General features: G+C 46.2%; 1 protein-coding gene across 25 annotated transcripts in view; it reads right to left on the reverse strand.

The window, feature by feature from the left end:
* Window positions 1-744: 744 nt before the first annotated feature.
* LOC142397002 (bone morphogenetic protein receptor type-2-like) overlaps window positions 745-15,306 on the reverse strand; it is a 58,752-nt gene continuing 44,190 nt past the window's right edge. The window contains exons 13-21 of one of the 25 annotated variants that reach the window (XR_012772594.1): window positions 14,825-15,017; window positions 14,651-14,744; window positions 14,487-14,566; window positions 14,284-14,403; window positions 13,197-13,400; window positions 9,351-10,425; window positions 3,063-3,694; window positions 2,983-3,022; window positions 745-2,932 (exon numbers count right to left, since the gene is read on the reverse strand). Coding sequence is in view for 1 of the 25 variants with exons in the window: in XM_075480391.1 (XP_075336506.1) it covers window positions 3,420-3,694; window positions 9,351-10,425; window positions 13,197-13,400; window positions 14,284-14,403; window positions 14,487-14,566; window positions 14,651-14,744; window positions 14,825-15,017 (2,041 nt within the window). In the remaining 24 variants the exon portion in view is untranslated. Of the gene's footprint in view, window positions 3,695-9,350; window positions 10,426-13,196; window positions 13,401-14,283; window positions 14,404-14,486; window positions 14,567-14,650; window positions 14,745-14,824; window positions 15,018-15,306 lie in introns of all 25 variants that reach the window. The other 24 variants (XR_012772592.1, XR_012772593.1, XR_012772589.1 and 21 more) reach the window with 24 other exon arrangements.

Genomic DNA, 15,306 nt, shown 5'->3' on the forward strand with positions numbered 1-15,306 from the left:
ATGCAGTAAGGGTCCCATGTGAAAGTATACAATGGATAATAATGTACACTAAGTATTTACACTTCTGGAAAGCTATCATACATAAGTACACATAAATACTTAAAACAAACACAAGACATATTCATCAACAGATGGAGACTTTCAAACATCCCAGAATCATCAGAACCAGAGTTAAATATCATGTTTTTATCTACATTATACACTGTGGCATGAACTCAACCCAAAGCAATACTTCTTTCTACAGTTTTATACATGAACGCGCAGATTTAAGGGGGACTGATGCAGCTTTTCCTTTTTTTTATAGTCATATACGTAATGCCACAATGTCAGCGATTCATCAGCTCTGATCATCTTTAAATCAACAATCAAGTAAATGTTTCTATTAAACGTTAAACGTCAGCAGAGCTCACAGCACTAACCCCCAGCAGGCTTCCAGAAGCTGGCCAATAAGAGGAAGCCCCGCCCCTAGCAGGCTTCCAGAAGCTGGCCAATGAGAGGAAGCCCCGCCCCTAGCAGAATTCCAGAAGCTGGCCAATGAGAGGAAGCCCCGCCCCTAGCAGAATTCCAGAAGCTGGCCAATCAGAGGGAGCACCGCCCCTAGCAGGCTTCCAGAAGCTGGCCAATCAGAGGCTAGTGGGCTTTCAGGAGGGGGGGCCTTAAAGAGACAGGAGCTAAAACAACTAGTTTCACATAGGGGCTTCTCATAAGGGGTCATTTTTTATTTATTTTTATTATTTTTTGGGGCTTTTGTGCCTTTAATGGAAAGTTCAGAGACAGGAAGCAGGGGGCAGAGAGAGGGGAAAGACACGCAGCACAGGGCCGCTCGGTGCGGGAGTCGAACCGGGGCCAGCTGCAGCGAGGACTGTAGCCTCTGTACATGGGGCCCCTGCTGTACCCACTACACTACGGACCCCCCATATGGGGTCATTTTTAACAAAAAAACTGCTCTGATGGAGTCGCAGAATAAAAACATGTAAAGCTGGAAATGAGCAGAATCAGTCCCCTTTAAATCTGTAACACTTCAGTGATGCAATGCTTCATGCAGGTGATAAATATATTAATCTAAATGCAGGTATACACATGTATGCTCTACTCACTGAACATCATGAGAAACATCATGAGAAACATATGAGCTACAGTCAGCGACTTTAAAGGGAAATCCACCAACAAAAGGTGCTTCTGGCACTTCATCAGTAAAAGAAACTTTCCATTTGATTCTAATATTAATAAGAATATTATTTAACAGACACATTGCTCAGCTCGATTTTAACGAGCTGAAGGAACAATATTTAATGTGTGTTTGATCATCTTTTTAACCAGCAGCTCTGCCACGGCCTGTGGACACCTGTGTGGTTCTTTTCAAACGTTCTTAAATCTTACTGCTACAGGAGGAAATTACACACAACAAGGCATCAAAATATCAAAGATCAGTTTGTAAACTGCAGAAGTCCCTGCAGAAGCAAAAAGAAGTAGAAAAATGGTTACAAAAAAAGGCTCCAGCGGGATTAGATCTGTCAGAAGCTCCAGAAGAACCAGGGAAACCAGATCTGCTGAACAGTCCAGATGTTTAGGTCCACAGAGCAGTTTCCGTCCTCTGGTCTGCTCAGAACCAGAACCACACTGAGTTCTGGTTCTGATGTTTTCATGATGCAAAACTAAAACATGTAAAAACATTAGAAACTGTAGAAAAGATGAAAATAACTGAAGAGATCTTACAAAGCGTCTAAAAGGCTGAACCAACGGATCATGACCCTGTGAGTTCGTGTTGAAAGCTGCTGTTACAGATGTGGAACATAAAGGGAAAAGGTCACATTTATAAAAGATAACATCTATAAAAGCAGAAAGGTTTGTTCCAAAGAAACTGAACAAAAGAAGACAAAGTATCTGCTCCTGTTCGTGAGCTTTAAAGAGTGGCTTTACTTCATGAACATTAAGATAAAAAGGCTCCTCTGCTCTAATCAAACGGAGCCGGGTGTCTGTGGTGAGCCTGTCGGGTCACGGCCCGCCGTCATGTGTTCTGGATCAGATGGAAAATTCATTCAGACTTTCACATAAAGGGAGTAAAAGCAGCTGATGAGTGAACTGTTAACAACATGCAGATGTTAGCCGGGTCCATCTGACCTCCACCGTCTGACTGCTTCTGCTTTCTAAAAGAAGAATCCTTTGTTTGAAGAGCTTTCTGATCCCGTCCAGAACCCTGAGATTCTGTCCAAAGAAGAAACTAAAACTCATAAAAACTATAATTATTGGCAGTGTGATGTGGAGATGTTTCATGTTTCTTAATTTACATTTTTGTTCACACTTGTTCACACATGTTCACACCTGTGCACACCTGTGCACACCTGTTCACACCTGTGCACACCTGTGCACACCTGTTCACACCTGTTCACACCCGTGCACACCTGTTCACACCTGTTCACACCCGTTCACACCCGTGCACACCTGTGCACACCTGTGCACACCTGTGCACACCTGTTCACACCTGTGCACACCTGTGCACACCTGTGCACACCTGTTCACACCCGTTCACACCCGTTCACACCCGTTCACACCCGTTCACACCTGTGCACACCTGTGCACACCTGTGCACACCTGTTCACACCCGTTCACACTTGTTCACACTTGTTCACACCCGTTCACACCCGTTCACACTTGTTCACACCTGTGCACACCTGTTCACACCTGTTCACACCCGTTCACACATGTTCACACCCGTTCACACTTGTTCACACCTGTGCACACCTGTGCACACCTGTTCACACCTGTGCACACCTGTTCACACCTGTGCACACCTGTTCACACCCGTTCACACCTGTTCACACCTGTGCACACCTGTTCACACCTGTTCACACCCGTTCACACCCGTTCACACCCGTTCACACCTGTTCACACATGTTCACACCTGTGCACACCTGTGCACACCCGTTCACACCTGTTCACACCCGTTCACACTTGTTCACACTTGTTCACACCCGTTCACACCCGTTCACACCCGTTCACACCCGTTCACACTTGTTCACACCTGTGCACACCTGTTCACACCCGTTCACACATGTTCACACCCGTTCACACCCGTTCACACTTGTTCACACATGTTCACACATGTTCACACCCGTTCACACCTGTTCACACTTGTTCACACCCGTTCACACATGTTCACACATGTTCACACCCGTTCACACTTGTTCACACATGTTCACACCTGTGCACACCTGTTCACACCCGTTCACACCTGTGTACACCGGTTCAGGACTGCAGATGCAATAAGAACCCAGTCCTCCAGTGCTGCATTCTGGGTAATTTAGAGGAATTCTGATTCTATGAGGGGCCATTTAACGCTGGGGGGCCACGGGATGATGCGGCCCCCCAGCAACTAAAGAGAAGGAGGACAGAGAAGTGATGGAGCAGCTCCTCCTCCTTCAGAAGCAGCTCATCCCGTCGGGGTCGGAGGTCGTGGTCGCCGTGGCTCCTCCTCCAACCAAAAAGACCGCCATGCTGGATTTGGACTGGTTTATCTTGGGGGTCTGACCGCTGCTCCTGGTGTTGAACTCGAAGTCTGGGTCCAGAGCCGTGTCCGTGGACACCACCCAGGAGGCTGGACGCCACTTCTTCAGGGTGTAGGGAGTCTTCACACGGCGCTTTATTTTCTCTCCTGTGGCGCTCAGACTGCCGCCGTCGGTCAGGGAAACATCGTCTGAGAAGAAGAAGAAGAAGGAGAAGAAGACGTTATCAGAAACACGGGCCTCAGAACCAGAACCAGAACCCGTCTGCAGCGGTGCTGATGCAGAACCAGAACCAGAACCCGTCTGCAGCGGTGCTGATGCAGAACCAGAACCAGAACCCGTCTGCAGCGGTGCTGATGCAGAGCAGAACCAGCTGTGAGCCTCAGGTGAGGAGGTCCCAGCGGTCTTTACCCTCCAATCAGGACGTCTACAGCCAGAAAGATGAAGGAGGAACTGACCTATAAACCCGAAACCCAGGAAAACCTTCCAGAACCACAGAACATTTCTCTTTCCAGAACTACAGAACATTTCTCCTTCCAGAACCACAGAACATTTCTCTTTCAAGAACTACAGAACATTTCTCCTTCCAGAACTACAGAACATTTCTCTTTCCAGAACTACAGAACATTTCTCCTTCCAGAACCACAGAACATTTCTCTTTCCAGAACTACAGAACATTTCTCCTTCCAGAACCACAGAACATTTCTCCTTCAAGAACTACAGAACATTTCTCCTTCAAGAACTACAGAACATTTCTCTTTCCAGAACTACAGAACATTTCTCTTTCAAGAACTACAGAACATTTCTCCTTCAAGAACTACAGAACATTTCTCTTTCCAGAACTACAGAACATTTCTCTTTCAAGAACTACAGAACATTTCTCCTTCCAGAACCACAGAACATTTCTCTTTCAAGAACTACAGAACATTTCTCCTTCCAGAACTACAGAACATTTCTCTTTCCAGAACTACAGAACATTTCTCCTTCCAGAACTACAGAACATTTCTCCTTCCAGAACTACAGAACATTTCTCCTTCCAGAACTACAGAACATTTCTCCTTCAAGAACTACAGAACATTTCTCCTTCAAGAACTACAGAACATTTCTCCTTCCAGAACCACAGAACATTTCTCCTTCAAGAACTACAGAACATTTCTCCTTCCAGAACTACAGAACATTTCTCTTTCCAGAACTACAGAACATTTCTCCTTCAAGAACTACAGAACATTTCTCTTTCAAGAACTACAGAACATTTCTCCTTCCAGAACTACAGAACATTTCTCCTTCAAGAACTACAGAACATTTCTCCTTCCAGAACTACAGAACATTTCTCCTTCCAGAACTACAGAACATTTCTCCTTCAAGAACTACAGAACATTTCTCTTTCCAGAACTACAGAACATTTCTCTTTCCAGAACTACAGAACATTTCTCCTTCCAGAACCACAGAACATTTCTCTTTCCAGAACTACAGAACATTTCTCCTTCCAGAACCACAGAACATTTCTCTTTCAAGAACTACAGAACATTTCTCCTTCCAGAACCACAGAACATTTCTCTTTCAAGAACTACAGAACATTTCTCCTTCCAGAACTACAGAACATTTCTCTTTCCAGAACTACAGAACATTTCTCCTTCCAGAACTACAGAACATTTCTCCTTCCAGAACTACAGAACATTTCTCCTTCCAGAACTACAGAACATTTCTCCTTCAAGAACTACAGAACATTTCTCCTTCAAGAACTACAGAACATTTCTCCTTCCAGAACCACAGAACATTTCTCCTTCAAGAACTACAGAACATTTCTCCTTCCAGAACCACAGAACATTTCTCCTTCAAGAACTACAGAACATTTCTCCTTCCAGAACTACAGAACATTTCTCTTTCCAGAACTACAGAACATTTCTCCTTCAAGAACTACAGAACATTTCTCTTTCAAGAACTACAGAACATTTCTCCTTCCAGAACTACAGAACATTTCTCCTTCAAGAACTACAGAACATTTCTCCTTCCAGAACTACAGAACATTTCTCCTTCCAGAACTACAGAACATTTCTCCTTCAAGAACTACAGAACATTTCTCTTTCAAGAACTACAGAACATTTCTCTTTCCAGAACTACAGAACATTTCTCCTTCCAGAACTACAGAACATTTCTCCTTCCAGAACTACAGAACATTTCTCCTTCAAGAACTACAGAACATTTCTCTTTCCAGAACCACAGAACATTTCTCCTTCAAGAACTACAGAACATTTCTCCTTCCAGAACTACAGAACATTTCTCTTTCAAGAACTACAGAACATTTCTCCTTCAAGAACTACAGAACATTTCTCCTTCCAGAACTACAGAACATTTCTCCTTCCAGAACTACAGAACATTTCTCTTTCAAGAACTACAGAACATTTCTCCTTCCAGAACTACAGAACATTTCTCCTTCAAGAACTACAGAACATTTCTCCTTCCAGAACTACAGAACATTTCTCTTTCAAGAACTACAGAACATTTCTCCTTCCAGAACCACAGAACATTTCTCTTTCCAGAACTACAGAACATTTCTCCTTCCAGAACTACAGAACATTTCTCCTTCAAGAACTACAGAACATTTCTCCTTCCAGAACCACAGAACATTTCTCCTTCCAGAACTACAGAACATTTCTCCTTCAAGAACTACAGAACATTTCTCCTTCAAGAACTACAGAACATTTCTCCTTCCAGAACTACAGAACATTTCTCCTTCCAGAACTACAGAACATTTCTCCTTCAAGAACTACAGAACATTTCTCTTTCAAGAACTACAGAACATTTCTCCTTCCAGAACTACAGAACATTTCTCCTTCCAGAACTACAGAACATTTCTCCTTCAAGAACTACAGAACATTTCTCCTTCAAGAACTACAGAACATTTCTCCTTCCAGAACCACAGAACATTTCTCCTTCAAGAACTACAGAACATTTCTCCTTCCAGAACTACAGAACATTTCTCCTTCCAGAACTACAGAACATTTCTCTTTCAAGAACTACAGAACATTTCTCCTTCAAGAACTACAGAACATTTCTCCTTCCAGAACTACAGAACATTTCTCCTTCCAGAACTACAGAACATTTCTCTTTCAAGAACTACAGAACATTTCTCCTTCCAGAACTACAGAACATTTCTCCTTCAAGAACTACAGAACATTTCTCCTTCAAGAACTACAGAACATTTCTCCTTCAAGAACTACAGAACATTTCTCTTTCCAGAACCACAGAACATTTCTCCTTCCAGAACTACAGAACATTTCTCCTTCCAGAACTACAGAACATTTCTCCTTCCAGAACTACAGAACATTTCTCCTTCCAGAACTACAGAACATTTCTCTTTCAAGAACTACAGAACATTTCTCCTTCCAGAACTACAGAACATTTCTCCTTCAAGAACTACAGAACATTTCTCCTTCAAGAACTACAGAACATTTCTCCTTCAAGAACTACAGAACATTTCTCCTTCAAGAACTACAGAACATTTCTCCTTCAAGAACTACAGAACATTTCTCCTTCAAGAACTACAGAACATTTCTCCTTCAAGAACTACAGAACATTTCTCCTTCCAGAACTACAGAACATTTCTCCTTCCAGAACTACAGAACATTTCTCCTTCCAGAACCACAGAACATTTCTCCTTCCAGAACCACAGAACATTTCTCCTTCCAGAACTACAGAACATTTCTCCTTCCAGAACTACAGAACATTTCTCCTTCCAGAACTACAGAACATTTCTCCTTCAAGAACTACAGAACATTTCTCCTTCCAGAACTACAGAACATTTCTCCTTCAAGAACTACAGAACATTTCTCCTTCCAGAACTACAGAACATTTCTCCTTCCAGAACCACAGAACATTTCTCCTTCCAGAACTACAGAACATTTCTCCTTCCAGAACCACAGAACATTTCTCCTTCCAGAACCACAGAACATTTCTCCTTCCAGAACTACAGAACATTTCTCTTTCCAGAACTACAGAACATTTCTCCTTCCAGAACTACAGAACATTTCTCCTTCCAGAACTACAGAACATTTCTCCTTCAAGAACTACAGAACATTTCTCCTTCCAGAACTACAGAACATTTCTCCTTCAAGAACTACAGAACATTTCTCCTTCCAGAACTACAGAACATTTCTCCTTCCAGAACCACAGAACATTTCTCCTTCCAGAACTACAGAACATTTCTCCTTCCAGAACTACAGAACATTTCTCCTTCCAGAACCACAGAACATTTCTCCTTCCAGAACTACAGAACATTTCTCTTTCCAGAACTACAGAACATTTCTCCTTCCAGAACTACAGAACATTTCTCCTTCCAGAACTACAGAACATTTCTCCTTCCAGAACTACAGAAGATTTCTCTTTCCAGAACCACAGAACATTTCTCCTTCCAGAACCACAGAACATTTCTCCTTCCAGAACTACAGAACATTTCTCCTTCAAGAACTACAGAACATTTCTCCTTCAAGAACTACAGAACATTTCTCCTTCAAGAACTACAGAACATTTCTCTTTCCAGAACCACAGAACATTTCTCCTTCCAGAACTACAGAACATTTCTCCTTCCAGAACTACAGAACATTTCTCCTTCCAGAACTACAGAACATTTCTCCTTCCAGAACTACAGAACATTTCTCTTTCAAGAACTACAGAACATTTCTCCTTCCAGAACTACAGAACATTTCTCCTTCAAGAACTACAGAACATTTCTCCTTCAAGAACTACAGAACATTTCTCCTTCAAGAACTACAGAACATTTCTCTTTCCAGAACCACAGAACATTTCTCCTTCCAGAACCACAGAACATTTCTCCTTCCAGAACTACAGAACATTTCTCCTTCCAGAACCACAGAACATTTCTCCTTCCAGAACCACAGAACATTTCTCTTTCCAGAACTACAGAACATTTCTCCTTCCAGAACTACAGAACATTTCTCCTTCAAGAACTACAGAACATTTCTCCTTCCAGAACTACAGAACATTTCTCCTTCAAGAACTACAGAACATTTCTCCTTCCAGAACTACAGAACATTTCTCCTTCCAGAACCACAGAACATTTCTCCTTCCAGAACTACAGAACATTTCTCCTTCCAGAACCACAGAACATTTCTCCTTCCAGAACCACAGAACATTTCTCTTTCCAGAACTACAGAACATTTCTCCTTCCAGAACTACAGAACATTTCTCCTTCCAGAACTACAGAACATTTCTCCTTCCAGAACTACAGAACATTTCTCCTTCAAGAACTACAGAACATTTCTCCTTCCAGAACTACAGAACATTTCTCCTTCAAGAACTACAGAACATTTCTCCTTCCAGAACTACAGAACATTTCTCCTTCCAGAACCACAGAACATTTCTCCTTCCAGAACTACAGAACATTTCTCCTTCCAGAACTACAGAACATTTCTCCTTCCAGAACCACAGAACATTTCTCCTTCAAGAACTACAGAACATTTCTCCTTCCAGAACTACAGAACATTTCTCTTTCCAGAACTACAGAACATTTCTCCTTCCAGAACTACAGAACATTTCTCCTTCCAGAACTACAGAACATTTCTCCTTCCAGAACTACAGAAGATTTCTCTTTCCAGAACCACAGAACATTTCTCCTTCCAGAACCACAGAACATTTCTCCTTCCAGAACCACAGAACATTTCTCCTTCCAGAACCACAGAACATTTCTCCTTCCAGAACTACAGAACATTTCTCCTTCCAGAACCACAGAACATTTCTCCTTCCAGAACAACAGATTTTAGCTGAAGGTTTTTGGCACAAACAGCAGCAACAAACCAAAAGTCTGTCCTTCATCTGATGAAGACTCACCTGAGGAGATGCAGGACGAGGACAGGTCCAGGGAGCAGGGTCGCTCGGGCCTCCTGGCTTTGGTCGGTCTCAGCTGGGCCCATGGATTCTGTGGACCTGCCGGTTCTGATGCTGAACGGTCAGCGGCTCCTGGAGGTGCTGCTGGAGCTGCAGGATTCTGAGCCAGGGTCGGGGTTTCTGAAGTCTGAACTCTGGAACATTTAAGGTCCGGGTCAGATTCCTGGGAGTTCTGGGGAACTGGAGCTGAAGGAACTTCTGTCGGTGGAACTTCTGTCGGTGGAACTTCTGTCTGTGGAACTTCTGTCTGTGGAACTTCTGTCGGTGGAACTTCTGTCTGTGGAACTTCTGTCGGTGGAACTTCTGTCGGTGGAACTTCTGTCGGTGGAACTTCTGTCGGTGGAACTTCTGTCTGTGGAACTTCTGTCGGTGGAACTTCTGTCTGTGGAACTTCTGCAGCGACCCAGAGAGGAGCCTCGGCGATGGGCGGGGCCAGTAGGGTGAGGTCTTTGCCAGATGAACCCAGGATCTTATAATCCAGATCTGAGACAGGGGCAGGTTCTGGTTCTGGTTCTGGTTTAGGACAACCGACTCTTCCGCCCTGACTGGCACCTGAACACGGGTTCTTTTCAGGCCCACGGACCTCCACCTGCGAGCCCAGCGCCAGCCGGTTGTTGTTGTTGTTGGAGTTGGAGCGCCCTGACGAGGCGTTCCCGGCTCGGCTGTGATGATGATGATGAAGAGGAGGAGGGGCTTCGCTCTCAGCCGGTAGCTGCTCCCTCCTCAGCAGAGGTTCGTGCTCATCTGGACTGAAGTTGAGCAGGTTCCCTTGGGCCTGAGCTCCTCCACCCGTCCCTCCCTGCTCCTCCTCCACCTGTGGTCCCGCAGGATTGGTTCTTCCTCCTCCAATCATGGCGTTTGTCACCAGCGTGGGAACCCCGGAGGAGACAGAGTGGACTTCTGTCCTATTTGTGCTGCTGCTCCTCGTGTTTGCATTGTTGGTAACCGTGGTAACCAGGTGCCGCTCTGCCGTCGCCACGGCTGTCACCGTGTTCATCTTTGCGACGCCTGTTTCCACCTGAAAAACGGTGAATTCTGGATCAGTGAAGCAGTTAAAATAACAAACCTGCAAACAGTCGGCTCATTGGCATGAAGATGTCATGATGCGTCAGTCATTTTCTGCCCACATTGTTTACATAGAACATAAAGAAAGCAGGTCCTAACCCTGAAGGTCCTAAACCTGAAGGTCCTAACCCTGTAGGTCCTAAACCTGAAGGTCCTAACCCTGAAGGTCCTTACCCTGAAGGTCCTAACACTGAAGCTCCTAAACCTGAAGGTCCTAACCCTGAAGGTTCTAACCCTGTAGGTCCTAAACCTGAAGGTCCTAACCCTGAAGGTCCTAACCCTGAAGGTCCTAAACCTGAAGGTCCTAACCCTGAAGGTCCTAAACCTTGAAGGTCCTAACCCTGAAGGTCCTAAACCTGAAGGTCCTAACCCTGAAGGTCCTAACCCTGAAGGTTCTAACCCTGAAGGTCCTAAACCTGAAGGTTCTAACCCTGAAGGTCCTAAACCTGAAGGTCCTAAACCTGTAGGTCCTAACCCTGATGGTCCTAAACCTGAAGGTCCTAACCCTGAAGGTCCTAACCCTGAAGGTCCTAAACCTGAAGGTCCTAAACCTGAAGCTCCTAACCCTGAAGGTCCTAAACCTGAAGGTCCTAAACCTGAAGGTCCTAACCCTGAAGGTCCTAACCCTGAAGGTCCTAAACCTGAAGGTCCCAACCCTGAAGGTCCTAACACTGAAGGTCCTAAACCTGAAGGTCCCAACCCTGAAGGTGCTAAACCTGAAGGTCCTAACCCTGAAGGTCCTAACCCAGAAGGTCCTAACCCTGAAGGTCCTAACCCTGAAGGTCCTAACCCTGAAGGTCCTAAACCTGAAGGTCCTAAACCTGAAAGTCCTAACTCTGAAGGTCCTAAACCTGAAGGTCCTAACCCTGAAGGTCCTAACCCTGTAGGTCCTAACCCTGAAGGTTCTAACCCTGAAGGTCCTAAACCTGAAGGTCCTAACCCTGAAGGTTCTAATCCTGAAGGTCCTAACCCTGAAGGTTCTAACCCTGAAGATCCTAAACCTGAAGGTCCCAACCCTGTAGGTCCTAAACCTGAAGGTCCTAACCCTGAAGGTTCTAACCCTGAAGGTCCTAAACCTGAAGGTCCCAACCCTGTAGGTCCTAAACCTGTAGGTCCTAAACCTGAAGGTCCTAAACCTGAAGGTCCTAACCCTGTAGGTCCTAAACCTGAAGGTCCTAAACCTGAAGGTCCCAACCCTGAAGGTCCCAACCCTGTAGGTCCTAAACCTGAAGGTCCTAACCCTGAAGGTCCTAAACCTGAAGGTCCTAACCCTGTAGGTCCTAAACCTGAAGGTCCTAACCCTGTAGGTCCTAACCCTGAAGGTCCTAAACCTGTAGGTCCTAACCCTGTAGGTCCTAACCCTGAAGGTCCTAAACCTGAAGGTCCCAACCCAGAAGGTCCTAACCCTGAAGGTCCTAAACCTGAAGGTCCTAACCCTGAAGGTCCTAACCCTGAAGGTCCTAAACCTGAAGGTCCTAACCCTGAAGGTTCTAACCCTGAAGGTCCTAACCCTGAAGGTTCTAACCCTGAAGGTCCTAAACCTGAAGGTCCCAACCCTGTAGGTCCTAAACCTGAAGGTCCTAACCCTGAAGGTTCTAACCCTGAAGGTCCTAAACCTGAAGGTCCCAACCCTGTAGGTCCTAAACCTGTAGGTCCTAAACCTGAAGGTACTAAACCTGAAGGTCCTAACCCTGTAGGTCCTAAACCTGAAGGTCCTAACCCTGAAGGTCCCAACCCTGAAGGTCCCAACCCTGTAGGTCCTAAACCTGAAGGTCCTAACCCTGAAGGTCCTAAACCTGAAGGTCCTAAACCTGAAGGTCCTAAACCTGTAGGTCCTAAACCTGAAGGTCCTAACCCTGTAGGTCCTAAACCTGAAGGTCCCAACCCTGAAGGTCCTAAACCTGAAGGTCCTAAACCTGAAGGTCCTAACCCTGTAGGTCCTAACCCTGAAGGTCCTAAACCTGAAGGTCCCAACCCTGAAGGTCCTAAACCTGAAGGTCCTAAACCTGAAGGTCCTAACCCTGTAGGTCCTAAACCTGAAGGTCCTAACCCTGAAGGTCCTAACCCTGAAGGTCCCAACCCTGTAGGTCCTAAACCTGAAGGTCCTAAACCTGAAGGTCCCAACCCTGTAGGTCCTAAACCTGAAGGTCCTAAACCTGAAGGTCCTAACCCTGAAGGTCCTAAACCTGAAGGTCCTAACCCTGAAGGTCCTAAACCTGAAGGTCCTAACCCTGAAGGTCCTAACCCTGTAGGTCCTAAACCTGAAGGTCCTAACCCTGTAGGTCCTAAACCTGAAGGTCCTAACCCTGAACCTCAGCAAACTAACACACAACTTACGACCTGAAAGATGGTTTAAAACCCCTGGGCCCAGGGGATGGATGGTTCCTGGGCCCTGGGGATGGATGGTTCCTGGGCCCAGGGGATGGATGGTTCCTGGGCCCAGGGGATGGATGGTGCCTGGACCCAGGGGATGGATGGAGCCTGGGCCCAGGGGATGGATGGTGCCTGGGCCCAGGGGATGAGTGGTTCCTGGGCCCAGGGGATGGATGGTGCCTGGGCCCAGGGGATGGATGGAGCCTGGGCCCAGGGGATGAGTGGTTCCTGGGCCCAGGGGATGAGTGGTTCCTGGGCCCAGGGGATGGATGGTTCCTGGGCCTCAGGCATGGGGTACCTATGTGTGAATACTGTTTAAGTGACAGAGAACCTGATTAAATCCTCTCATACCTGTCGGTGGTTTGACTTGAGCTTCCCCAACTTAAGTCGAGAACACACTGAGCCGGTCTCCTTGGTTTTGGGCAGCAGGTGGAGGCTGGTGGGCCTCTGGGGCAGGTTCTGTTGTTTGGGCAGAGGGTGGATGGAGGAGGGAGGGGTATCTACCCCTCCAACAACTCCCAGCTCCCTCTGAGCAGTCAGCAGCATGTTGTTCACCTGGAAGAACAACAGAACAGATGATCCTGTGTAGGGATGGGAATCGAGAACCGGTTCCCAGTGTTTCAATTCCTTGGAATCGTTTGGCGATTTTGCAAACGATTCCCTTATCGATTCCAGTGGGCGCAAATGACGTCACCACGCAACGTTGCGTGGCGAGTCCAGTGCAGCCAGCAGTCAACAGTAAACATGGCGCCCAAGTGGTACAAACGCTCGAAAGTTTGGTTACACATCCCTAAAAAAGACGACAACAGGGCAACTTGCAAAGTGAATATTTTACCAAAGGGAGGAAATACTACCAACATGCAATAACTATGAATGAATGTCGCGTTTTCGATTTGCTCCGGACTAACGTTGGTGAATCTGAACCCAGCAACGTTAGCAACGTTAGCAACGTTAGCATGTCCTCGGCTAACACTGCAGGTAACTAACTAACAAACACTGCCTATCATGTTAGCACCATTTGCCTGATTGTAAAAGCTGCTGTTAGTAACGGTTAAGGTTAAATGAAGGCCTTCTCAGGCATTACATTTAGATGAAATCATGAGAGACAGAGCCTGACTGGCTCAGAGCCAGAGGCTGGTGGTACTACCCCCAGTTCACCTCTACCTCCAGCTTCTCCTTTCACCAGAGCAGGAAGAGTTCAATTACCCAGGCCAGGATAGACCAATGTGGACCTCACCGTTGTTGGGTTTGTAAGGTCACGACTCGTGTTACTTCTAAACTAAACAAAGTTGATGCTGATCGACCGGTTTGTTGTCCTTTTTCTCCAAATGAGAATCGATAAGGGAACCGACAAAGAACCGAATCGTTAAGCAGAATCGAAAATGGAATTGGAATCGTAAAAATCTTATCAATTCCCATCCCTGCTGGGCTGTGATACCTCGGTGCTGCGCAGCAGCTGATGGTAAAGCCGGCTGTCGGTTTGGGGCTCGGAACTGAACTGCTTCTGTGAGTGCTCCATCAGGTTTTCATCAGACGTTTCCCTCAGGTTCTTGTCGACCTGTAGACACAGACGTTGGTTGATGACGTTAATGTGAACAGATGGTTCAGAGAAGCAAACCAGACTGGATCAAAAGTTGAAACCTCTTTTGGGTCCAGCTTGGTGGCTTCCAGGTCTTCTTCTGTCAGCTGCAGGCAAACAGCGACACCAGGCACAGCGCCACCTGCAGGAAGGGACAGTTAGAACACATGGATCCAGAACTGTACCACCAGGGACGTGAACATGCTCAGGTTCATCTGGTTCATACCGGTGTGCTGAGACTCAGGGATGGTGCAGAGGACGGAGGCTGGCGTCAGGGTGGAGGAGGTCAGCATGTTGCAGTCTGAGGTGGACGAGCGAGCCTGACTCACACAGACAGAGAGGGAGTGAGGGATGGATTCAGCTTCAGCTTCAGTTCTTCTCACATTTGATGGTATTTTACCTGCGCCTGCTGCCGCTTATAGTTGATGGAGTTCCGGTTCTTCTCAGCTCCTTCTGCTCCGCCGGTGCTCATCCTGACAACCGAGGCAGCGTGCCCATCGCCCTGGAGATTTTTGACCACGCCCACCTGGAGATCCTCGATGTAGGAGGAGCCAGAGCCAACCGGAGAGGCCCACCGGCTGTGAGACAGATTCCTGAGGGACAGAGAACATTAAAGTTATTAGAACATGGCCGACAGAGTTTGATCTGCAAAGGTCGGCATAAAGTGTTGCTTTAAGCTTGTATTAGTAACTGTAAGCCTGGTCAAGAGGCCAGCAGAGATTCACAACATGTACCTGTGGTTGTGTACCTGAGGTTGTGCAGTGTGTACCTGTAGTTGTGTACCTGAGGTTGTGCAGTGTGTACCTGTGGTACTGTACCTGAGGTTGTGCAGTGTGTACCTGTGGTTGTGTACCTGTGATTGTGCAGTGTGTACCTGTGGTT

Source organism: Odontesthes bonariensis, chromosome 12 (assembly GCF_027942865.1).
Source record: "Odontesthes bonariensis isolate fOdoBon6 chromosome 12, fOdoBon6.hap1, whole genome shotgun sequence".
Classification (NCBI taxonomy): Eukaryota; Metazoa; Chordata; class Actinopteri; order Atheriniformes; family Atherinopsidae; genus Odontesthes; species Odontesthes bonariensis.